The sequence below is a fragment of the Pogoniulus pusillus genome, chromosome 23 (genome assembly GCF_015220805.1).
Source record: "Pogoniulus pusillus isolate bPogPus1 chromosome 23, bPogPus1.pri, whole genome shotgun sequence".
Lineage (NCBI taxonomy): Eukaryota > Metazoa > Chordata > Aves > Piciformes > Lybiidae > Pogoniulus > Pogoniulus pusillus.
The window spans coordinates 504,234-530,516 of record NC_087286.1 but is presented as its reverse complement, the minus strand read 5'-3'; the positions used below and the strand labels follow the sequence as shown (position 1 = coordinate 530,516).

At 50.6% G+C, this 26,283-nt stretch overlaps 1 protein-coding gene across 1 annotated transcript in view; it reads right to left on the bottom strand.

The window, feature by feature from the left end:
* CUBN (cubilin) overlaps positions 1–26,283 on the bottom strand; it is a 176,702-nt gene that overhangs the window by 16,211 nt on the left and 134,208 nt on the right. Inside the window, 12 exon segments of the mRNA XM_064162269.1 lie at positions 1,278–1,368; positions 1,370–1,436; positions 2,250–2,334; positions 2,337–2,394; positions 2,396–2,457; positions 15,503–15,604; positions 15,607–15,643; positions 15,646–15,730; positions 16,430–16,646; positions 19,113–19,313; positions 22,224–22,373; positions 24,381–24,537. Coding sequence (XP_064018339.1) covers positions 1,278–1,368; positions 1,370–1,436; positions 2,250–2,334; positions 2,337–2,394; positions 2,396–2,457; positions 15,503–15,604; positions 15,607–15,643; positions 15,646–15,730; positions 16,430–16,646; positions 19,113–19,313; positions 22,224–22,373; positions 24,381–24,537 — 1,312 coding nt within the window.

The window sequence follows — 26,283 nt, the reverse complement described above, 5'->3', positions numbered from 1 at the left end:
ATACAGCCTCAAGCTGTGCCAGGGCAGGTTCAGGCTGGATGTTAGGGAGTCTTCACAGCAAAAGTGATTGGCATTGGAATGGGCTGCCCAGGGAGGTGGTGGAGTGGCCATCCCTGGAGGTGTTGAAGAGGGGGCTGCATGAGGCACTTAGTGCCAGAGGTTAGTTTAAGGGTTAGATTATATGTTGGACTCGGTGATTTCAGAGGTCTTTTCCACGTGGTTAATTGTGTGATTCTGGTGATGTCTGTGATTCAGTCCTTAAATACACATCCCACAGAGGAGTCCCAGCAGCACACATGCACACAGGTATAGAGGAGACCATTGAGGCTGGTGTGCCTCAGTGGTTGGGACTGGCACTGGCACCACTGAACATCTCTGACACCTGAGATGGAGGCACCTTCAGAGGTCTGCCAACACCACCAAGCTGTGTGGTTGATCTCAACACACTGGAGGGAGGGGATCCCTCCAGAGGGATCTGACAGCTGGGCCCTGTGCAAAATCTCATGACGTTCAGCAAGGCCAAGTGTGAGGTCCAGTGCCTGGGTCAGGGCAATCCCAAGCACAAATCCAGGCTGGGTGGAGAATGGCTGGAGAGCAAGTGCTGAGGGGAAGGTCCTGGGGGTGCTGGGTGAGGAGAAGCTCAACATGAGCCAGCAATGTGCACTCAGAGCCCAGGCCCCAGCTGTGTCCTAGGCTGATCCTCAGCAGCATGGGCAGCAAGTGGAGGGAGGGCATTCTGTCCCTCTGCTCTTGCTCTGCTCTGCTCTGCTCTGCTCTGCCGAGACCCCATCTGGAGCACTGCATTCAACTCTTGGGCTCCCAGAGTAAGAAAGACATCAACCTGCATGAGTGGGTCCAGAAAAGGCTACAAAGATTATCAAGGAATTGAAGAACCTCTCCTTTGAGGAGAGGCTGGGAGAATTGGGAGGAAAAGACAAGGCTGCAGGGAGACCTTAGAGCAGCTTTCCAGCACTTAAAAGAGGCCTCCAGGAGAGCTGGAGTGTAGTGACAGGGTGAAGGGTAAGAGTTTTCAACTGAAAGAGGATAGAATTCGATAAGATGTGAGGGAGAAAGTCTTCACTGTGGGGATGGTGAGGACTGAAGAGGGGCTGTGGCAGTCCCCTCCCTGGAAGTGTTCAAACCCAGGCTGGATGAGGCTTGGAACAACTTAGTGTAGCGAAAGGTGTCCCTGCCCGTAGGGGGAACTGGATGAGCTTTAAGGTCCCTTCCAGCCCTCCTCACTGTGTGATTCTACAATCTGTATACTCACGAGGCACTGTTGCTGTAGGTAGCATTGAACCCCTCCTTTCCACAGAGCTTGTCTGTACTGAACCTCACAGTCAAGGAGTTACGGGTGGAAAGAAAAGGTAGCTGGCACCGTGGAGCCACAGAACGTGCCAACCAAATTGGCAGTTTCCTCTTCTCCCATCATAAAGCTGAAGGAAGAAAAATCACAGAAGTCACTTAAGTGCTAGGCACCACATGCAGATAGAAATAAACTCCTGAGGGTGCCCCTGTGTCACACTGCCTTTTCCCAGGAAGTGCTCCTGTGCTTCGGCAGGGTGTCGCTGCCATCTGAACTAATGCTCTTGGCCCCCGCAGATGTCATTAGGGGGCACTTTGGTCCCATCTCAGCAAGGCTGTCCAAAATTGATTCTATTTTCACTTGACCATTCTGATGTCTGTTATGTGTGATCTCAATGCCCTTTTCACTGAGAAAGGTTGATTTTATTCAACCAAGATGTAGACTTAATTCCTCATTTCACTGAGCATCTCTAATGCAAGCAGGATCCTTGGTGGACCTTGTTAGCAGCATTCATTTGTCTTACTCTTTGGTTGCTCATCTCCAAGAGAACACAGTCCACAGGTGAGCACCTGAGCAGTCAAGACCTACTTATTCAACACTTTCTAAATTAAGGTCCTTTCAAGCTACTGCTAATGACTCTGCATGGCTGCATTCACAGTTGCCTTCGAGTTTTGCCTTTGTTTTCCATTTCTCAAGGAAATCCTCGTTGTCTCTTGGGTAAAAGCACCTCCTCACAACCATGTTCAGGCTCTTACTGGTGCCCAAAGAGGCAGGCTGTCATCTGGAGCACTGACCTCACCTAGCAAAAAAGTTGTTAATGGCACCCCAAGCAGTTCCAGTGTCTGTGTGAGAGCAGTCCTCTGAGCTCAGCCTGAGCCTGTGGGCAGCACACATGGATGTGCCTCCCCGGAAGGGTCCTTGTTAGCACATGCGGCTGCCTTACTTTGACGTGGTCGAAGCGACAGCCCCCCAGCAGATGCTGCTTCCAGCACAAAATGCAGTGAAGGTGAGGTTGATCAGCCTGTTACAGGTGCAGTGATGACCCACACGCAGTCCAGGTTTTTCACATATCTTCTGGTCACGTTGGAGACTGGGGGAGCTAAAGGCAGCAGCTGAGGCTGCCAGGTAACCGCCGCAGCCGCTCTGAGGGCCTGTGAGAAGGGCAGAGGCTGGTGGAAGTAACTGGGGTTAATTTCCTCCTTCAGCTCTCTAATGTCAAGCCCAGCAGCTTTCTGCTCGGCTACAGCGTGTGGCTGTCCTGCCTCACAGGGCGACCTGAGTGACCCGGTGGCTGTCAGCCACTGAGCGGCGCTGGACGGACACCGTCACAGTGAGACTTGGGAGAGTGAAGTAAGGAAAGCTCCTGGCTGCTGTTGAACAGAGAATCAGCACCCACCTTGGACATGCAGCAAGAGGTGTGCTCAGAAGTGACTGTAAGAAGAGGGTGGACAGAAATGAAGCAGGCCAGCACCCTGCTGCCATCCTCAGCTGCAGCAGGAGGGTTTGAGCAGCAGAGGGCACTGGGCTGCTGTCTGAAAAATTGGGTACGAACGAAATTGCTTCTTCTTGTGCAGGGGGAGGCTGGATTTGGCATCCCGGCCCCGAGGAGTCTGACTCATCTTCAGGAATCTGGCTCAAAAGGGAGTTACTTCTGGAAGCATTTTGTTTTGGTGGGAACTTAGAACCTCCACTAAAAACAAGCTGCTTTTCATCTGAGTCCCCCGGGCAGGGCTAAGGCCCTTCCTGTGCTTCCTCATTGTGAGAATTTGAGGCCCTGCCACACGTTTTCGGTCACTCAAAGAAGCTGCTTTTGGAGAAGAGTGGTGATGGGAGGATCAGAACCCTGCTGTAATTTACAAACCAGCAAGAATTCCACAGTATTGCCAGGGAGAGTTTCTGCACTCTTTGTTTCATTTGGTTTCCAGAGGTTGGCCTGATCTAGGAATTCTGATCAATTAATTTACTTTATACCTCCTTCCCCAGCCTCTCTGGGTTTCCTGGCCACCTGCTTACCTGGGGAGCTCAAATAAAGCACAATTTGTGCTCTTGCTTTAGAGTCAGAGTGTTGTAAGCTGCAGAGAGCAGCCTCTCGTCTTCCACAGCAAACTCTTTCAAGAGAGCTGGGTAAGAAATGAAGCCTTGGCAGAGCAACATGTTCATGAGGTTCAGAATTCCACTGCCTGTGCAAAATGTGTCTGGCTGCCACAGTGGCTCAACCTTGACACACTGATATGTTACCAGCCTCCGAAAACTCTGGCCTGCTTGAGCTGCAGTGTTACAAAAGATCCCTCTGGCCAAGAAGGCAGCATCCAAGGACCAGATTGCATCAGTAACCCGAGGCTGGAGGCAGCTCTGGCTCGCCAGGCTGCAGTGGTTAGCCCAGAGTGACTGTGGCTAAATGTCATCCTGCTCTGCTAACCAGGAAACCCCACCCTACAAAGATGCTTGCTTAAAACCAGAATCCTCAGGACATGAGATTGAAGCTTTTCCTGTGGCTAAGAATGAGCAAAAGAAACTTTCTAGAGAGTGAGCAAGTCAGGAGCTCCTAGATTTTAGAACAGTGCTGTTGGCTGTTAGTGAAGTCAGAAGCTTGTGAAGATGTTAGTGCTCGCTCCAGTGCCCCTGCAGAAGCCTGCAGCAGTGGGATGCTACAGATGGGAGCTATAAATCACATTTTTGCCAGTGGTCTAGGAAGGAGGAGAATGTCAGACAGGAGGGTGCCAGGGCCCCAAGAGCGCACTTCCATTCTGTTTTTGTCTGGATTCTGCCTGCTGCATTATTTATTCAGTGCCCCTGAACAGTCTTGTTGGAGCCATTTCCTGCTCAGCATTTTGGACACCATCTACTAAACATAATGTCAAGCTTGTAATCCTTAGGCACAGATCAGGGCCTGCCCATCCAGCCCTGCAAAGCTGACTCTGCAGTGACACATGGCTCAGAGCCTACATGAATGTAACCAGGTGGATAAAGGACAGCAGAGCAGTGAATGTGCTTTACCTTGATTTCAGTAAAGCATTTGGCTCCCACACTGTCTCCCACAGCATCCTCACAGCTAGACTGAGGAGATGTGGTCTGAGTGATGGAACAGTGAAGCGGATTGGTTAAAGGAAAGAAGTCAGATTGTTGTGGTCAATGGGACAGAGTCTGGCTGGAGGCCTGTGACCTGTGAAGTCCCTCAGGGGCCAGTACTGGGACTAGATTATTCAATGTATTCATTAATGACCTGGATGAGGGCACAGAGGCCACTGTCAGCAAGTTGCTGATGACACCAATCTGGGTGCAGTGGCTGACACAGCAGAGGCTGTGCTGCCATTCAGCCAGACTGGGACAGGCTGAGAGCCGAGCAGGGAGGAGCTGAATGAAGTTCGACAGGGGCAAGCGTAGAGTCTGGCACCCGGGAAAGAACAACCCCAGGGAGCAGGATAAGTTGGAGACTGAGCTGAGGGAGAGCACTGAAGGGGAGAAGGACTAACAAGTCTTGGTGGCTGGCAGGATGGCCATGAGCCAGCAGTGTGCTCTGGTGGCCGGGAGGGGCAATGCCATTCTGGGGTGGATTAGAAGGGCTGCAGTTAGTATGCCGAGAGTTTCTCCTGCCCCTCTACTCCACCCTGATGAGACCTCATCTAGAGTATTGTGTCCAGTTCTGGGCCTCTCAGTTCCAGAGGAACATAGAACTGCTTGAGAGAGTCCAGTGCAGGGCCACAAAAATGCTTCAGGCAGTGAAAGATCTTCCTTACGAGGAGCTGGGGCTTGGAGCTTGGAGAGGAGCAGCCAGAGGGCTCCCCTCAGTCATGGTTATAAAGATGTGCAGGTGAGTGCCAGGAGGCTGGAGCCAGCTCTGCTGGGTGATGCTCAGTGCCAGCACAAGGGGCACTGGTGGAAGCTAAGGCAGAGGAAGTTCTATGTGAACCCGAGGAGGAATTTTTTTCCCTGTGAGGGTGGCAGAGCCCTGGAACAGGCTGCCCAGGGGGGCCGTGGAGTCTCCCCCACTGGACATATTCAAGAACTCTCTGGATGTGTTCCATTGTGATCTGCTCTGGGTGATGCTGCTCTGGCAGGGGGTTGGACCAGAGGAGCTTTCAAGGTCTCTTCCAGCCCCTGACTTTGCAGGGTGGGAGCTGCAGAGACACCATCAGAGTCTTGCAGCAGGAGTCAGGGATTTGCCACAGAAGCACAGAGCAGGAAGGCTCTCAATGCTGTTGGGTTGCCCTTTTTTCTGTTATATCACACGTTTGGACCTTTGCAGTGGTGCATTACACTGCTGGCTGTGCAGCTACAAAGACTGCTCAGAAGTCCAAAAGATGCAGAGATGTGTACAGCACAAAAAGGGACAGGACAGAAACAGGCCAGATCCTCATAGCCAGGACATCACATCTGGTTAGCATAGCCAGTCATAGCATCGAAGGGGAGGTAACTAAGGTCTGATTTGCAGTTATCACAGAGGTTTCATCTTCAGCTTTCACAATGCTCACCCTGCTCAACCGGGGCCCAGTCAGACATTAACAGCACAGTGCAGAACTGTCAGGCTGGAGGCCAAGCAGATATCAAACAGCTCTGCCTCACGCCACAGGAGAGCAGTCCGGGCTGAGAAATCTCTGCACCCCGGTGCTGCTCAGCACTGAGCAGTGTTACACCTGACTGCAGCCACTGCAAGGGCGGCAAGCAGTGAGGCCATGTAGGTGGAGGGAACGGCCACAAGGAAATGAAGAGCAGGGAGCTGACAGAAACTAGAGAGCACTGCATTTCAGCCAGCACACAACTCACTGCTCACACTGCATTTCCTGCTCACACTGCATTTCAGCCAGCACACAACTCGCTGCTCGCACTGCATTTCAGCCAGCACACAACTCGCTGCTCACACTGCATTTCAGCCAGCACACAGCTCGCTGCTCACACTGCATTTCAGCCAGCACACAACTCACTGCTCACACTGCATTTCAGCCAGCACACAACTCACTGCTCACACTGCATTTCAGCCAGCACAAAACTCGATGCTCATGCTCTGCATTTCAGCCAGCACACAACTCACTGCTCGCACTGCATTTCAGCCAGCACACAACTCACTGCTCACACTGCATTTCCTGCTCACACTGCATTTCAGCCAGCACACAACTCGCTGCTCGCACTGCATTTCAGCCAGCACACAACTCGCTGCTCACACTGCATTTCAGCCAGCACACAGCTCGCTGCTCACACTGCATTTCAGCCAGCACACAACTCACTGCTCACACTGCATTTCAGCCAGCACACAACTCACTGCTCACACTGCATTTCAGCCAGCACAAAACTCGATGCTCATGCTCTGCATTTCAGCCCACACACAACTCGCTGCTCGCACTGCATTTCAGCCAGCACACAGCTCGCTGCTCACACTGCATTTCAGCCAGCACACAACTCGCTGCTCGCACTGCATTTCAGCCAGCACACAGCTCGCTGCTCACACTGCATTTCAGCCCACACACAACTCGCTGCTCACACTGCATTTCAGCCAGCACACAACTCGCTGCTCACACTGCATTTCAGCCAGCACACAGCTCGCTGCTCACACTGCATTTCAGCCCACACACAACTCGCTGCTCACACTGCATTTCAGCCAGCACACAACTCACTGCTCACACTGCATTTCAGCCAGCACAGAACTCGCTGCTCGCACTGCATTTCAGCCCACACACAACTCGCTGCTCACACTGCATTTCAGCCAGCACACAGCTCGCTGCTCACACTGCATTTCAGCCAGCACACAACTCGCTGCTCGCACTGCATTTCAGCCAGCACACAGCTCGCTGCTCACACTGCATTTCAGCCCGCACACAACTCGCTGCTCACACTGCATTTCAGCCAGCACACAGCTCGCTGCTCACACTGCATTTCAGCCAGCACACAACTCGCTGCTCGCACTGCATTTCAGCCAGCACACAGCTCGCTGCTCACACTGCATTTCAGCCAGCACACAACTCGCTGCTCACACTGCATTTCAGCCAGCACACAACTCACTGCTCACACTGCATTTCAGCCAGCACACAGCTCGCTGCTCACACTGCATTTCAGCCAGCACACAGCTCGCTGCTCACACTGCATTTCAGCCCACACACAACTCGCTGCTCACACTGCATTTCAGCCAGCACACAACTCACTGCTCACACTGCATTTCAGCCAGCACAGAACTCGCTGCTCGCACTGCATTTCAGCCAGCACACAACTCGCTGCTCACACTGCATTTCAGCCCACACACAACTCGCTGCTCACACTGCATTTCAGCCAGCACACAACTCACTGCTCACACTGCTGAACAGAAACACAACTCCTCGCCAGCCACCTGCTGCTGGCCACTGATGGACTTTGAAGAAGGGGATACTGAAGGGAGACCTCATGTCTGTCTACAGCTACCTGAAAGGATGCTGTGGAGAGGCTGCTGCTGGCCTCTTCTCACAGTGATAGAACAAGAGAGAATGGCCTCAAGCTGCCACTGGGTAGGTTCAGACTGGGCAGTAGGAAATATTTTTCCCAGCAAGAGTGGTCAGGCACTGGAATGAGCTGCCCAGGGAGGTGGTGGAGTCACCAACCCTGGGTGTGTTTCAAAGTTGTTTGGATGTGGCGCTTGGGGCTATGGTTTAAGGGTGAACTGTAGAGTAGAGATAAGGGTTGGACTTGGTGACCCTGAGGGTCTTTTCCAACTGGAATGTTTCTGTGATTCTGTGGTACTCACCACTGGCTGACAGCCAGAAAAAGAAGTGTAGCTCCAGTTTAGGCAAAGTCTGGGACTGAGCAGTCTGTTAATTTGTGGAATAGACTCTTGGATAGTGAAAGAAAAACTTGACCAGAATAATGAGAACTGCACCTTACAGACCAGTTTGTGTGGGGGCAGAAGGACTGACTTCAGTCTCTGGCTTCTCATTTAAAGTAAAAACAATAAGGCCATCAGAAAGCAGGCTGCAGTCATGTCCTCACAAACGGCCTTGCCAGAGAGCCAGAGTGACTCTGGCACACATTGCCATCATTACCTGCTTTTGGTTGGCAGTGTTAACGAAACGGCCAAGGCTGAGGGACTGTTGATGAATAACTGAGGATTCTCCATGGCAAATAAATCTCATCCCAGCAGAGAGCAAGCAGACATTTCTCTGCTTGCAGAGTTACACCCTCTGGAGATTGAAGTGAGAGTCTGTGCCACTGCCTGCCTTTGAAGCACAGCCAGGGACTAAGGTTGGTTGGCATGGGTAAGGATGCAGTGATAGGGAGCCTGCTGAGTAGGTTTAGATCTACCAGAAGCTACCTAAACCACAGCAGGACTAATTTTGCTTGCCTTCCCCCCATCTCCACTAAAGGAGCACCACAAATGTCTACTATGAAGAACTGTTCTACTTACACCTGAGCAGTAATGCACAATCCTCTCCCAGCTCTCTGACTAACATTTGGTCCCTCCTTTAGAACCATCCCTGGGAATTCTGGGCTTCTCTGTGACCTGGGCTAAAAATCACAAAAGGCAAGGGTTAACTGCCAAGCCTAAAGCTTCCTTCCTGAGGGCCCTGATTGCCAGTGCAGAGGTGTGCCTGGACTAATGGTAGCTGCAATCATTAGCTGGCAGATTGTTTGGGTGGTGGCTCAGAAGCATACCCAGCTGGAGAGAGGCATGGTGCTGCCAGGCTGGTGCCAAGGGCTGGTTCCTTGCCCCACTGTGCTCAAGTCTCCCATCTCACCGTGCAGAGGTGCTGCCTTTATGTGGCAGCAGGACCCTGGCAGCGGTGCCAGCTTTGACTACAGTGCCTGCAACCTTTCAGGGAAGGCTTCTGAAAGCACTGGGCTCATTTAAGTGCTCAGCCTTGCCTTTACCCAGAGAGGGCTTTTGCCTGGTTTGCTGGCTGGCTATGGCTCTGGCAAAGCCCCCACCTCGTGCCTTGGCAGCGTTTCACCACTGCAGGAGGCAAAGTTCACATTCTGAAGTTTTTAGGCTATTGGTCAACCCCTAATAGGTCCAGACACCGACTGCTAAACCTGCCCAGGCTCTGCAAAACTGCAGTGCATGTGCCACCCTGCCCACCTTCTCCATGCCCTTCTGGGAGAGCAGAGGCTGGCACCGCATCAACACGCTCGTTGGTACCACAGCAGCCCAGGCCTTTGCAGATCTCTCGTGAGAGAGACGTGCAAGAAATGTCTCCTCACCCTTTGCTTGCATGCACTGGAGCACAGATTTGTCAGTCTTTGGCTCTAGAAGCTAAGACAACTGATGCCAGCCAAGTTTGCCCACAGCTGTGCCTTTAGTCTGGATATCCCAGCAGCTCTTAACTGTTCAGCCTCCTACAGAATTACATTTAATCACTGTGTCTGAAAACTCCTTTTCACCTCATTTTTTTCAGATCAGTCAGAATTGTTCTTGTTTAAAAGTCTGTGTCTTTTGTTGTCTATCCACTCTGGCTGTGCAAACCACTTCTATTTATTTTGCTTGGGAGAAGTGCCACAAACATTAAATAACTGGCATTTCTGAGAGGCACTTGTAGCATATCCCTTAGCTCAGCAGAGATAGTGAAGAGATATTCTGCAACACTGCAGAGGCTTTCTGAAGTAGTCACAGACTCACAGACCTGCAGTGGGTTTGGAAGGGACCCTCAAAGGGCATTTTGTCCAATCCCCCTGGCAGGCAGCAGGAACACCTCCAGCATAAAGCAAGCTGCAGGGCACACGCAGCAAGGCTGATCCTGACTGTCTCAGGGACAGGGCCTCAACCATCTCTCTGGGCTAGCCCGCGTGCAGTGTCTCCCCACCCTCCTGAGCACAACTTCCTCATGATATCCAACCTAACTGCCCTGCTCCAGTTCCAAACCATTGCCCTCTTCCTATCACCAAAAGCCCCTTTTGACAGTCCCTTCCCAGCCTCGCCTGTAGGTCCCCTTCACATACTGAAATGCAGCCTCTAAGCTCTCCCTGGAGCCTTCTCTTCCCCTGGCTGAACAGATTTCAAGCTGATCCATGTTTTTAGAGTCCCCGAAATGTAGCCCCAGGGAATTTGTAACTTAGGAACATATATTCTGAGCTTGTTATGGATGTTCTTATTGTCATAAGCTCGAGAGCAGGCATTGTTAGCCACATTTTACCTATGATCTGATTAGGTGAAGCAAAGGTTAGTTATGTATTTGACTGGGTGAATCACATCTTAGTTACCCCAGGACGGTGTCAGCAGTCTGAAACGTGTCACATTCATGTGTAATATACTTGTTAAAAACCCATGTGAACCAGAACTCCCAAGCAGTGTTTGCAAGAGCATTGCTGAGTGCCAAGCTGTTGGCTTCTCAGCCAGAGCCTCTGCAGCAGCAGGTCCTGAGTGCAGGGTGGGGATCTTGTGATCCATTCCTGGAAAACAGTCCTAATGGGCTCCCAGATCTCTGCCAGGCACTGCTGCTTTTCCACAGCCATGACAAGATGCACCAGCACTCACGTGCCACAGTCAAGGACACCTCCTTCCAAAACGTGATGTTTTCACTGGAGGGAGAAAGGTTTGCTGGAAAGCTGGGGCTGAGCTGTGTTGAGTCCTTTCCCACCCAGCAGCACCTGCCTGCTGCTGTCAGCACAGCACTGGCTGCCACCTACAGCAGGTGCTGACTCAATTTACATTAAATCTGCCATGAATTACTTCTGCTGATGGAGGTAATGTAGGAACTGCTCACAGAACACCACCTAACCCTTCTCTGTATAATAGAATAACCACACCAGGGTTTTACCCCTGATATTGCCCGCTCAGAGCTGAGTTTTCAGCACTTCTGAAGAAGGGAGGAAAACTCCACAGCAGCCATGAGGGCTGAGCACTGATGAAGGTCTGCACCCAGAAACTGTGTGCAGAGGCAGCCAAGCTTTCAGCCTCCAGGGCAGAGCTGCACCTACAACTGTATTAGTTAAATATTTCTGTTGATAAAGAGGAATGGCATAAAAACGCTGTGAAAATTCTGCTGGCTCTATTCTTTACAAGTAGGCTTTAATTTCATTAAGGGAGAGCATAACAGGAAGCCCATTAGTGATGGACTCTTGGTGTGCTAGTGAGCAGGAAACAGGACCTCAAACAGAGAGCTAATAGGATCAGGGCAGACAGATAGCTCCGCGGGGATTTACAGGCTCAGTCCCAACTGGCTGTGTCAGCAAAGAAAGGCCCAGAGATTTATCATCTGTTTCCATTAATGCCCTGCCGGATAGCTATTGCAAATCATCTGTTAATGCATCCTTCTGGCAAATCAGAGAGGATTTCCTTTTTCCAGATGTTTTTCTCCTAAAAATCTACTTGCCTTATGATTTTTCCCTCTGTAAATCGATTTCTATCACATTCATATAGAAATGCCCTCTTGCAATACAAAAGGACAGAGGGCAAAAGCAGGCAGTGAGGCCAGAGCAGAAGGCAGGAGTGTTGAAGGGCTTCACGTCGCAGCTGCCTGGACCTTTTGCCAAAGGCCCTCCTCCTGACCTCCAGCCTCCAACACCAGTCTCACGGTTGTTGCTACCTGTTCTTCTTGCTGTCCATATCACCCTGGTGTTTCCTCATCTCGTGTTTAACTCCAAACCCCTCTGTGACAGCAGCTTGTCCCTTCAGGCTGTGCAGTGCCCAGGGCAGTGGCAGTGCTGTGAAAGCAGCGACCATCCTGCCCTGCCACAAATACAGATCTGAATTTCTCCTGCACGTTCACAAGAGGTAGCACAAAAAAGCAGAGGGGAAAGAGCTGCCTGTGGCTTCAGGCTGAGCAGGATTTAGGGCTGTAGAGAAACAGCAGGCAATCTTCCTGCCCTCCAGGCTCTCTCCCCCAGAGTCCCAACTCTTTCAGTTTTGCTTGTGCAGTGTGAAGAAAGCTCCAGCAGAGTTTTCTGCCTCGAGGCATCAATCTCAGCGCCTGTAACACTGTGTGAATTTGGGTGGCTGCCCGAGCCAGCCCCAGGAGCAGCCCTGCCTTTCAGAAGCCCCCAGCTCCCTCTCGGCGGGGGTTGCAGCTGATAGGGTTTTCATTACTGAGACAATGAAGCACACGAGCATAGGGAGAGATGTGCTGGCAACAAGGTCGCAGCTACATCTCCTGGCAGGCATAGCTGGCTTTACAGCTAGGAAAGAAACCCAAACCCATCTATGCCCTTCTCAGCCTTTGCATCCTAAGGGATCACGAGTTCGAGGTGAGAGGGTCACCCCACTGCCAAAACTCCATTTATCACCGAAGTACAAAGTTCCCGCTGTCACAGCAGGGGTGGCAGAGTGCTATATGCAGGCTCTGTCCCTGCCAGCCAGGGTCAGCTGGAGAAGATCAGGTCTCCCCTTGGAGCTGAGAAAGTCATCAGGAGCTCTTTGGCCAAGTCACGAGCTCAAGGACACGCAGCTCTCATTCCCTGGGGAGAGATCTTCACTCTCCTCCCTTGGCCTTGGCAGCACAGCTCACGGAACCAAAGCCCTTATGCTGGTACTTGATTTATCTTTTCTCATCTCTTATCGACTGCCTGGAGCAGCAGAGGCTCACTGTGGGAAGAGGCACAGTTCTCATTTTACAGACTGACAGCAACGGGCAGGAGGAAACGTCAGTGGGCAGCTGAGGGAAACCTACACCTGGGGCAAGCTGCCGCCCTCCAGGCAGCCCACGCCGCAGCCTCAGCCTGAGAGAAGCGTCCCCTGCTTCCGAAAATGAAGCCAGCCTGTCCAAACTCAGCAGCAGGGACCCTGACCATCACAAACTTCTGCAAGGTCACCCTGAGGCTGTTTGCCTCCCCCCCCCCCGGGCATGCAGCCCATGGCGGGGGGCTCTGACAGTGCTGCTGGTGGCAGCTGGGCGTTAGCGCCAGGAGCAGCAGCGGAGAGAAGGGACGTGGACGCCGCTGCACCGTGCACGCCCCTGGCTAGGGGTGGCTCCCTCACTGCTCCAGCGGCTGCAGGAGCAGCGGCGCAAGCAAGTTGTGTCTGATGAAAGCAGCACAGGTCTTTCACACAGACATCTCAGAGATAACCTCTTTGTGTGCCCTGGTTACCCTCAGTCTTGCCAGGCTCCTCAGAGCAGTCTCCCTTCGTCTTCTCTCTGCCTCCCACCACAATGGCCTACCAGATGGACTCTCTACTAAGAACATTCTCAAGGGAGAAAGAATGGATTTTGGCAGTATCCATGAGAGAGGAAAGGAAGAGGAAGAGCTTGTGAGGAAAGAGAATGGTTCAGCCTGCTCTGGTTCTGCTGGCTTCTTTGCAATGCACAGTCAGGGTCACCCACAATGAAGCAGAGGGCAATAATTATGTTACCCAGTTGTGCTTCCCCAGGGTAACTACAGAATAATGTGCTCCTTGTCAGCCAACAGAGAATGAGGCTTCTTGTTTCTCCACAGACCTCATCTTGATAAATCAAGAGATTTATCATTACTAATTGTCATCTGATTGCATTTGTACTCTTAACAAACCACATGGGTTTATCTTTCAACAAGCATGAGGGAGCTTCTCCAAAGCACCATTCAGAGGAACAGCCTTTTAGATCTCTGTGTCTTTATTCCCTTTCATTTGAAGCAGAATCTCACACCACAAAAATGTGTCACAGATTTTTTCCTGTCTCTATTTTTTAGAAAAGTCAATCTAGGAACCTTTCTTGGGACTGTGACTCATCTTTTCCTTTTTCTGCTTTCTGGCCCCTCTGTACTAGCGAGGGACCTGTTGGGATCCTTTCCAGCTGTTGTGCTCTTCAGTCCTCGGTGTTTGGCTCCCACGGCATACAAAGAAGGCCCCTAGCCACCCTAAACATCTCCTCACATGGGCTCTTCATCACCCTACCCACTTCTCCACCATGGCCTCATCATTACCAGCTGGCAGCTCCTGGGTAAACTGGCCTGCACCATGACACCCCCCCCTATCTCTGGGAGGCCTGCAGAAATGTCTCCTTCACAAAGCTAAGACGATGTCAAAGTTTACTCACAAAAGGCTTCTCCGTCGCTCCTAGGAAATGGTTCAGAACAAGGAAATTGACTTGAGGAGCTTGGCTTCCTTTTGTGCTGAAGGCAGAACCTCTAGCAAGCTGCACAAATAAATCTCAAAGTCATCAGCGCCGAAAGAATATGACTTTGTGCCAGCAGGTACCCCCAGGCAGTCAGCACCTGGGCGCAGTCCCTGATGATCTCACCCTGGGAACACAAACCCAGGCTGTAGGATCTGACAGCTGGTACCTGAGGGTTTAAAGGCAGCACCATGTGAAACAACATCATGTCAGTGGGAATAAGAGTCCCCAAGAGTCCTCTGAGAGCCTTGTAGCAATTACTCAGAGGGAAGCAAAGGAAGAGTTAACCAGAGCAGTGCCCATAGACCGGTGGGAATATTGTTCTTGGCACAGCCTGCAGGAGCAGTTATTTGCCTTATCTGTAAATACTTTCTCAGACTGGTTCAAATGAGAAAGTTGCTGGCTGGGGGTTGAGAGGGGATTCAATGACTCAGCAGAAGACTATGTTTGTTCTGCCACAAAGGCCTTTCATTCTGAACTGTCTGAGTGCCAGCTTTGTAAACCAGACAATTACTTCTTTCTAGATCTGGATCTTCTAGTTAATTACACAGGAAACTAGTAGCCATGACGTGAAATCAGTTTACATCTTATAATCATTTGTTACTTACTCTAAAAAACACATTATAAGCTGGTAAAAATAACCACCTTTAACACCTTGATCTTAAAACCAGGCTTTTTTATGACAATAACCAAGCTCTGCCCCTGACTCTTGTCTTCAGCAAAGCATTCAACCTCCAGCACCTTCTCGCTATGATCCCATTTATCCTGGGGCCACCTAACCAGACTGGTCCACAAAATCAGCAGAGATGAGTGGAATGGTGCCTGAGGAGAACCCCAACCTTTGCTGGGTTTTTTAAAAGGTGAGAGGTGAACAGCAAGGAAATGGAGGACAGGTGAAAAGAGACATCTTTAGGGTACCACCAGTCTTGGGCTACAAAAGACAGTGCTCCCAGGCATTGCCAGAGCTCCTCCAGAAGAGAGGCCTTTGGGTGCTGCTAGGCCTTCAGTCATCCAACTTTGTGCCTTCGGAGAGGTTGGAAAAGGTTAGCAAAGAGTAAAAGGAGTCTGTTCAGAAGCAGGACTGGAATGCAAGGATGACAGAAGCCTAATATTTAGCTTAGTTCACTCAATTTTGACAAAATCAGAAACATTTGTCTGCTTTCAGCTGCCCTAGGGAGTGAGGAAATTGCTCACCAGCAGATTCTGACAATACTCTTACCTAAGGTCTGCCTGAAAGATGCATTTCCAATCCCCCTGTCTGCCTCCAAAGAAGTCGGTGTTTTGAACAGCAGGGACAGGTTATTACTGGAGCTCTTCAGAGTGGAGGCAGTTCTGAGCCACAGAATTTGCCAAGGAGAGGAGCTGTGAGTGTCCTGAGCCATCATACACTGCCACCCGAGTCTTTGTAGCAGGAGCGAGAGATATTCCAAGCTGAAGCTGTTGAATCCTGTAAGACAGGTTTGGAGCATAGAGGCACCAGATATTCCACTTCTGTTCCCTGTGTTATGTCTTTCCAGTGCCTGAGGAAAGGGCCAAGTAGATAGCAATGCTCACAGCCCATACACAGGCAGATACCACAAAGCATTTCTCTTCAGGCACAAGCCAGCCCAAAGGAGAACTGGTGGCTACAAGCACTGCAGCCTGCCAGTCTCATACAAGTAATGCCCCTCAGGCACTGGGAGATCCCTGCTCTGCAGATCCCACTGTGGCAAATCCCTCAGCCTGAAACGTTCTTGTGCACATGAGGGGTGCCAGCTCTGAGTGCAGCCCAGGCCTGCCCCGTGGCTTGGAAGTGTTCTCCTCACTCCTGTGGCAGCCCTATCACGTCTGTTGGCACACATGCAGAGGTTTATTCTTTGTGGGTGGGTGATGCTCCCTGGGCAGGCAGTGCCACCCTGCTCAGAAATTAACACTTCTCTTAGAGCAGCTCAGAGGAGTCTCAGCTCCTCAAAGCTGGTGGAATGTAACTGAGAACGTGAGCTGTGTGTCTACAGCTTCTTAGTCCTCTTGCTAATAGAAGTAGGAAGTTACAACTATGGAGATGTTTTCCCCAGCAATTCCAAGAGAAAGCTGCAGAGGCCTAAGAAAGGTTGCTCCAGCATCCATTGCTCCTTTTAGTTCAGCTTTCCCCTCAGGAAAGGAAAGCCAGAGAGAAAATTGTCGGTAATTGCTGTCTTTAATTGCCATCAGAGACCTCTCTGTCCACTTGACAAACTGAGCTGGGCTTACATACTTGAGGGCCACTACTTTGTTGCTTCCAACTGTGATGTGGTAAGAGCAGTTCATGTTGTGCTGGTAGTCCAGAAGGGAGTGTGCTGGGCTGCTGAGGACCCCGACAGAGCCGCTGAACCTGCCACCACAAGCTGCAGGGACACAGAGACACCATTGACACGGGGAATGAGAGAGAGCACAGGATAGACCATCACATAGAATCACATAGAGAAGAACGGTTAACAGGAGAGTCACAAGTAACAATGCAAGACACCCCAGTGTTAAAGAAACAAAGACCTTCCGTCCAGTGAGGAAGAACCAGGTAACATCATCCCTCATTAACTATTAACCTCTCAGTAAGCCTCCCTGATGAAGCAGACGACCACCGAGGGTACAAATCAGCACAGACCGGTAAGGCTACTGCAAACCTGCCAGGTCACCAAGTTCCAGGCAAAGGGTTAAAAGTGCATCATGAAGAAGACCCACAGCCTTCCTCCCGCAGACCACCGCCCACATCTAGAAGACCCCTGCCCACGATTCCTGGAGGACACTACGCAGGCGCAGCTAATCAACATTCGAAGCGGGAGTGGGCAGGCTAAAAGCAGTGACTCTGGCTAGGTACCCTGTGACAAGGGACGGGAGCGCTGTGCAGCCGCGGGCCGCTTGCTGCTCCGGTGCGCACGCTGGCGCTGGAGCGATCCCCGCGCACCTGCGCGCAACAGGCACCCCTGCTTTGTAGCTACTGAGGTACAGAGTCTTTTCCTCACGCCACCAAGACTGCTTCGGGGTGGTACCTGCTTGCTCTTAACTCTCATACTTCTTGCAGGAGCTTGTATTCGTCGTTTTCTAGCTGCAAGGGCAGAAAAGCTCCTGATGGATCAGGAGCAAGCAGTTCGGCAGCGGCACAAAAGCAGGCTCAGCTGGATGCCCTGCCCCTGCCCTTAGACTTCTCTCGTGTAAACTACAGGCAGAGCTCAGCCTCCTGCAGGACTGTGACAGGACCTGTGGCATCAGCTCTGTACAGAAAGGCACAGAGTCGTCCCCCAGGTGTCACCAGCCCCTGGAGACTGCTCCTTGTGGAGCGCAGCCAGCAGCAGCAGAGGGTGGCCGAGCCGGAGGAGCGCAGGCTAAGGAGCCAGCTGGAGGCTGCAGCTGTGATCTGCAGGCGCTGCTGGCTTCCCAGGCTGTCACACCACGGCTGCTGAGGAGCCCCAGGATGTGGCTGATGTTTGTTCCCAGCTTCGGTGCTGGAGGGAAAGCAAAGCTAATTATAAGCCCAACTTAATCTCCATTGTTGGCCTCAGCCTTTATTGTACAATCTTAGCTTGGCAAAGCAATGTTCCCTGCGTCCTGTCCATACACAGCTCAAAGCCACGCACAGCTTTCCAAGTTCAACAGGACATGCCATTGCCATGGGGCATTCCCAGGTGAGGTGCTGCTGGGTTCAGAGCCCCAGCTCCTCGGCTGGCAGCCTGGAGCCCTGGCAGGAAAAGGAATCTGCATTCGTCTCCATTAGGAGGGACAAGGCTTTTCCATTTTGTTCTCAGCAAACAATTCGACCAGAGGGGAGAGGAATGTTAATGGCTCGAATCTGCTTTGTGGACAACAAACAGCATACAGGGCCGCAGTCATCCCTCAAATGCCAGAGGTCACAAGTCAGATAGCAAGGACCGAGCGGAGCGAGCGCTGAAGGCCTTTGCCATGACTAACCGCAGGCTGTCATTCTTCAGGGCCGCTCCCTCTCTCCTCTCTGTGCTGGCACGTCCATTTTACAGAGACAATTTGGCCTTGTGCCCTTTGCTGTGCCTTTGAGGAGTGCATGGAGGGAAGGACTGGAGTGAAGAGCTCACACTTTTCTCTGCAATTAGGGAATGATGCTCTGAAAACCAAGGGACTATGTTTATGAGTTAAACCTAGACTGGTTTGGAAAATGAAGTTCATCTTTTGGGATACTTCTATTTGAGCAGGTGAAAATCCTACACTCAGATGGGAACATTCTCTTCTAACCCATATTTCTTTTTGAAATAAAATAAATCTTATGTGGATGACAAAAAGCCTGGGTGAAAATACTGATTTAAAAATAACAACCTTTCTGGATTCCTGCTACTGCAAGAGATTGTCAAATGGTGGGCACGTAGCTGGGACCTGTCTGTGGCTCCCAAGCTGTGTAATGTACGTTTTAGTGTGAGAATCAGACCATACTCCTGTGTGTGGTTACAGCTTTTACACTGACTCGGTGAAGTTTCTCCTTACACATCCCAAAATTCCGAGCCAACGCAAGAAAGCAAGCGACCAAAGCCAACAACACCAAACCCAATGCAGGCAGAACTAACTTGCCCAGATGGGTTGCGTTTCTTTTCTGCAGCAGAGCAGAAGTGTTTCGGTCCTTGACTTGGCCCCGCATGGTTAGCTGACGCTGGGAGCCTGTGGCAGAACACACCGGGCAGCGCCGGAGCCACCAGGCTGCCCCGGGCTGCCCCTGAGTGCTCTTCTGGCCAAGCACAGAAGGAACAGGAACCATCTGCATTTATCTAAGCTATCCCCCAGAGGAGGTACGACATCTCCCACCGCGAGCCAGAGGGTTGCACTGCACAGAGCACGGAAAAGTGGCAACTCACCAACTGCTCTGTATCGTGCCTGGAATCCAAAGCCTACGATGTGGGAGTCAGTGTAGAAGTTGAGCAGCATAGGCCCAAAGACGCTGATGGGGGCAGGGAGCTCACTGCCACAGAGCGTGATGAGAGGGTGTGGGGTAACCCTGGTGCCACTGAAGATGCTTAGTCCATCAAAAAGACAAGTCCTGCTCAAGAGTGCTGGGGCTGCAAGGGCATCAAAAGCAGAAGTGTTAGCAGTATGTTTGACTGCTGAGCTGCAAGAACATCCAGACCCCACACAGCAAGAGAGTTAGACTTTACATGACTTTGCATTCCAGGATCCAGGATCTCACCTGCCTGCTGAGGAGGCAAATGTCCATTTTTACCATGCAGAAAGAGCCCCTATGTGTAAGACCTTATGCACCTCCTGGCATCTGGAAGACTTCCAGGTGCCCTGAGTTCAAGAGCGTTTGGGGCTGAGTGGACACTGTCCATGAGGAGATGGGAGAACCAGGCACAAGTGTGCATCTCTTCTGCAGACCAAAGCAATGCACCTTTTGTGATAGGCAACAACCACTACAGAGAGAAAAACAAGAGACTGACTTTCCTGAGACCCCATCTGCAGCACTGCCTCCAGTTCTGGTGCCCCTGTCACAAGAGGGACCTGGAGCTGCAGGAGCGGGTCCAGAGGAGGCCACAAAGATGCTCAGGGAGCTGCAGAACATCCCCTATGGGGACAGGCTGGGAGAGTTGGGGCTGTTCAGCCTAGAGAAAAGAAAGCTCCAGGGAGACCTTAGAGCAGACTTCCAGTGGCTGAAGGGTTACAGGAGAGCTGGGGAGGCACTTTTGACAAGAGCTGGGAGTGGCAGGACAAGGGACAGTGGCTTTAAGCTGGGAGAGGGGAGACTGAGAGTTGGAGATTAGGGGAAAATTCTTCACAGTGAGGGTGGTGAGACTCCAGCGTGTTAGATTTGTGTAGACCTTTGATCCAAGGAGAGAAGACAGAAGGAAGACAACGTTTATTATCCCTGTTGCAGAAGCAGGGCAAGAAAACAAACCCAGCCTCATTTGTTTGGCTCCTTATAGAATCACCAGACCCAGCAGTGGGGTGGTGCTGCAGGAAGCAAGCAGCGACTTGACGAGAGAGCCGAATCTGTAACCATACTCAGTTTGGTGCAGGAAGGGACATTCTTCACACTGCCAGGAAATCACAGGCTAACCAAAGTCCAGTTGCAGGGTTAATCTTGCCCATGTTTTGCTGCCTGTCTTGTATAAGCCATTGTCTATAGCTTCCTGTGATAGCTAAAGGGGAAGGAGAGGGAGGCCTTCAGCTAGGAATTCACTCTGCCTGTATGACACACTTGGGGCTGAGTCTAAGGCGCCTTTTTACTTCACTATGGGAAGAGAAATCTCGATGGTAATCTAAATGAGATGTCTACTGTCAAAGTCAGTTGAAAACTAATTTTCCACCTACTGGGAAGCAGCTCATTTAGATTAAATTTTGATCACGGAATCGACGGGTGCAGCTTCCTCCACTTCTCTCCTGCTCTGCTACTTGCTGTATTTAGTGCTTAATACATATTTCATGTTTAGTGGTTGCATGTCATGTCCATTTGGCTCCAGACACTGATGTGCTATCGCTGCTGTGGGTTAACTGCCTCACTTGGAGTCCTTCTTTATAATCAGAACAAGCATCTCCTTTTAACTGAAAACAAACCCATTCTTCAGCAGGGTGTCTGACTAACCCATGGAGTCAGTCAGCTTTGTAGCAGTGTGTCATGGCACTACCCACAATTACCTTCTGCCTTCTCATTGTCTGCAAAAGGTATCTCAACCAGTTAAAGCCAATGAGATGTGTCTGCCTCACAGGCATTACCTTAGGTACCTCATTTCATTATTAATCAGACAGGGAAAAGCAATTGGATTTCTTCTGAGAGGTGCAATAGGCAGTAAATTATGCTAATCAGATGTGTAGCTGCACTTGAGAGACCCAATTGAGAACATCCCTGCTGGGATAGCTGCAGATGCTAAGGCCACCCTTGGCAATGACTGAAGCAGGTGCAGTGCTTCTTTGCATGTGGAACAGTTGCAAATGCTTTTACCATTCACAGTGCTCCTTTGCAGAACAACTGGCTGGGGGGCACGTGCTAAGCACAGTGGGACTGCTGAGTAAGCCTGCACTTCTGCCTGTGCTCTGCAAGGTGCTGCTTTCAGTCTTCTCTCCAGTTTAAAGCCAGCCAAGTTCTCTTTGTACAGGGCTTTATCTTAAGATACTGTGGAAAACCTTAACAATCAGCTCCTGGAGAGTGTCAGACTTCCCAGGTGTCCTCTGACTCATATCCACAGCTCTCTTCTTTCATCTAAACTAAGGGCTTCTAGTTTCTGCAGCCTGAAGAAGCCTATAGCCAGGAGGGAGCAAATTGCCCTGCAAGAAGTAGAACCTTTTTGTTATTTATCCAGGTTGTGCTTATTATTGTGTCTGCCCTGGCTTACCTCTTGGTTTTGACCTTCCTGGGCAGCAGCAGCTTGAACTCCTTTATAAATGAAGTGAATGCACAGAGAGAATACAGACTAGCGATGTGCCCGGCCAGAGCTGCACCAGCGCAGAACCAGCGTTCCCTTTCGGACACTTGGTGTCTGCAGGACCGGGATGCCTTCTGCGACAAGAAATGATGGTCCTTCTCTGGTTTGCCTTTTCAAGGGAAATAGCTCTTACAGAAGCAAGCTTGCATCAGGGGATTTTAAAAAAAGGTTTCAGATAAAGCATAGTCCAATTAAATCTTTTTCCCTGACCACTACAAATGAGTTTGGAGCAGAGTATTCTGAATTTAAAACAGTTTGAAAACTTAAAAGTAATGAAGGCTGTTGTCTCGCTTTGTTGAGAACAAGACCCAGACTAAGTCACAGCCACTCTTACTTTCCTATCACCTGGCAAATTCCTGACTTCATGGCTGCAACAAGGGAGATCTATCTCCACTCTTCTGGAAGCCTTTACTGATACAAAACTGAACCCTGGAAATTATCTCTGCAAGTGTCTGCAAATGATTTTCAGGGTGGACCAGCAAATGAAGGGTAGAAGACCAAGCAAGAAGTTACACTGGATAGTATACCCTGAAGTGATGAAGAATCAGTTACCTTCCAAGTGGAAAGTCTCAAACTCCAGGATCAGCAGCGACTGTGGCCCCTGGTCTATGAGGTAGCTGCAGTTCAGGTTGTTGTCATACTGACTGGGGTAGTTAGGAGAGACGATGCGGCCTGTGGGGCTGCTGGCGTTCACTCCGCATCCTGCAAACAGAAGCAGCCAGGGGCAGTTACAACCCAGGTCGCGACAGCACCTCCACCTTGCAGGGAGACTGGCGCGGGCACGCGGACCTCAGCGCCTCGCCTTGAGGCCAGGCACATCCTGGGCTGCATCCAAAGCAGCCAGGTCAGAGGTGGAGAGAGGGGATCCTGCCCCTCTGCTCTGCTGAGACCTCACCTGCAGTTCTGCATCCAGCTCTGACATCCTCAACACAGAAAGGACATGGACCTGATGGAGGCTACAAAAACGATCAGGAGGTTGGGGCAGATTTGCTATGAGGACAGGCTGAGGGAGCTGGGGGTGTTCGGCCTGGAGAAGAGAAGGCTCCAGGCAGACCTGGAGCAGTAGCTGAAGCAGTAGCAGTAGCTGAGGGGGCTACCAGAAGGCTGCAGAGAGACTGTTTGCAAAGGCCTGCAGGGACAGGATGAGGGCAATGGCTGCAAAGCAGAGCAGAGCAGATGGAGATTGGATGTGAGGAACAAGTTCTGCAGCAGGAGGCTGCTGGAACCCTGCAACAGGTTGCCCAGGGAGGTGGTTGAGGCCCCATGGCTGGAGCTATTGCAGGTGAGGCTGGACAAGGCTGTGGGCAAGCTGCTCTAGTGGAGGATGTCGCTGCTGAGTGCAGGGGGACTGGATTGGTCACTCTTTGGAAGTCCTTTCCAACAGAAGCCAGTCTATGATTCTGTGATTCTCTCTGTGCTGATGGGAAAAGCAGAGATTGCACACACACAGAGCAGCAGTTTGGGGAAGCACAAGGCCTTGCTGCCTGCAGCCTCACACAGTGTTTTGGACAAGGCCAGGCCATAGCCCTGTGCACAGCTCTGCTGTTCTTATGGGTTTGCAGACTGAGCATTTCAGAATCCCTTTGCACAGAGAGATGCAGCTGAGCTGGATGGGACTGCTGGGGCACATCAGCAGTTTAGCCTGGTTTGAAAATGGTCAGGCTAGCCCAAAGGGACCATTGCCTGACAGCGAGGAGGAGGCTGCCTGCTGCAAGATAGTCTCTGGGCTGCCTGGCTATACACAGGAGCAGGCAAGGTTTGCCTCCCAGAAGTTCTCCAGCACACAGAACTCCTCCAGCAGACAGAACTCTTCCTTTGCACGAAGCTCCTTCTGATCCTAATGGCTTGCGTGGCCTTGGGGTTTCTCTTTATTTTAAGCTACAGTCTTAAGAGAGTGAAGTGCCCAGAGAGCTGCTGGTGAGCAATAGGATTGCCTCCGCTAAGAGGCTCCTATTTGCTACCGGTAAGGTTAGTGCAGACAAAACAAAAGCAGTTTCAGTTCAGAACTCTGTCTTCACCAGTGTCTTCCTCTAATCTATTTTCTCACTGTTTTAAACCGATTCCAGGGCAAGGAAAGAGGTTTCCTTTGGCAGCATCCTTCCAGAAAACACAAAACTGACAGCAATCGAGCACTACCTCATAGACTTCTGAAAGCTGTGACCATCACAGAGCACATGCCACGGGGAAAGAAATGCAGGGGCCCACCCAAGAAATGCCACTTGAGCTACGTGGGATGCACAGACAAAGCAGAGCAGTGCAAGGGCCAGGGGAGGTGGTGAGCAGTCATTTCTTCTGAGAGCCAAACCCCTGCAGAAGACATGACCTGCTTCAGTGCCTGCCTTGGGCAGAACAGAGATCAAACCTCCCGAGGAGGAGCAGATCCTTTTCCTTTCTAAGAAGATTCTAGCTGTAGCTGACAAGCGGCCCAACTACAGAGAACACATCTGTAGGCAAACAAGTCTGTCCCTTCCCTCTTGGCAGAGGGAGAAGGCAGAGGCGGCTAAGAGTAGCCACAGACTCGCTGCTGCCACGGTGCACCTTTGGTGAGTCCGAGGGCAGAGCACACAGTAGCTTCATCACGTTCGGGAAGGAAACTCCTGATTTCAAGCTGCGTAGAGGCTCCAATGCCTTGTTGGACTGAGCTCTGAATTGCTACGCAGAGATCAAACTAATCCAAAGTGGGCAGCCATCTGGCTTTATGTTACTTACTGCTTATGAAAGATGAAGAGAAGCCTGGCCCAGGAGTGTCCTGAGACTGAAATACTGTAGTTATGACATTGCTTGGAGCAACAACAGGACCAGGAGCTGAATTTCCGCATCCTGTGGTCAACAAAGCTGCTTCTTCTTCCTCATTTCCTCTCCACACCTGACAAACCAAGAAAGGAAATGGTTTAGTGCCTTCCTAGCCCATACAGTTAGTGGGAATCCAGCAGGAATTGCACATGCTATTGTTCCTTCCATAGACCTAAGGCAGCTCTGATCTCACACTGAGTCTTAGAGAACTAATCCACTCTGTTCACTCTGCAGTCAGTGGACACAAAAAGGCTTCTCCAAGGAGTGAATCACAGTGAATAACTTACGCTGCCAGGGATGGCTGAAGAGCATCTGGACATCAATTGTTCAGACCTCTGCTGGCAGGCCAATGTAGATCAGGGCCAGGAAAGATGAGAAGAACATTTTATGCACATCTTTACCTCCCTCTATTTTGTCTCTGCTCATAAATCTCCACATAGGGTACAAAAATGGATGTCTGTCCACACAATGAATTATTAAATCCTTAGAGTATCAATAACTCCAGAGCTGTGATGCTGTATGGAGACAGCCAACAGGACAATCTGAATCCTTAATACCTGGTCTTGCTAACAAGAAAAATATTCTCATTTTTATCTAGAGTTCACTTGTTTGATGACCAAATCATGTAATGAGGTGACAAAATCAGCTAGTTCAGCTTGGCTTCAGCTGTAGCAATAGCCAGGTTCAGCTCAACCAAGCCATTCACTCAGGAAGCAAATGCAGGTTTAGGGAAGTATTTAAGTAAAATCCTCTTCAGGTAATTACTTGAACATAGAATCATAGAACTGTTTTGGTTGGAAGAGATCCCCAAGATCATCAAGTCCAACCTTCAAGTTATCACCACCACAGCCATTAAGTTATGTCCCAAACAGAGTTCATAGCTCAAGCGCTGAATTGAAGCACATAGAGAAAATAAAACTTGGGCATAAACTTTTTATGCTTCTGAGTGCTTCATATAATTTCCTGAAGCAGAATGTTTATTTCCAGGCATTTGAAACATCTGCTCTAACGAAAAATCATTTGCTCTCATAATAAATTGATTATTTAATGTGTTTTTACTGATAGCTCATTATAAAAAAATAAAAGTTAAAGCCAAGTAATATTTGTTTTTAACATGTTGTGTTTGCAAGAAGTCTGCTGGAGCTAGAACCATCACAAGAAATTGTGACTGCTGTCAGCAGCCGTCCTGGAAAGGGTTAGGCAAGGGTTGGTGTGTGGGTGTACTCCAGTGAATCACCTCACTCCTCTGGCCAGGTGTCAGGCAGTGGAAGCTCAGAGCATTCACAGAAGGAGTTTATGGCCTCGCCAATGTTTTGCAGAGTCATTGTTGATCTTGGATTCTGCTTTTTTGGCTGCTCAGCTTGGAATGAACAGAAGAATGTTACACCTGTTCCATGCTTTCTCATACCAGACAGCTTCATAGCTCTCAAACTGGGCATTAAGAAATGGAAGTGAGCAGCACCAAAATCTGCAGATTTTTCTCTGTGAGAAAGGCTCCACTCTGCAGAGGTTTGACCATGGCATCCAGGAGAGTTGAAAGTAAAGAATAATAGGTATATTCTTTTTAGGCTATCAGGGAGTGACAGGACAGGGGGGAATGGAGCAAAGCTGGAGGTGGGTAGGTTCAGACCAGACATGAGGAGGAAGTTGTTCAGCATGAGAGTGGTGAGAGCCTGGAATGGGTTGCCCAGGGAGGTGGTTGAGGCCCCATCCTTGGAGGTGTTTAAAGCCAGTCTGGATGAGGCTCTGGACAGCATGATTAGGGTAGGGGGGGTTGGAACTGGCTGATTCTTGTGGTCCCTTCCAACCCTGACTGATT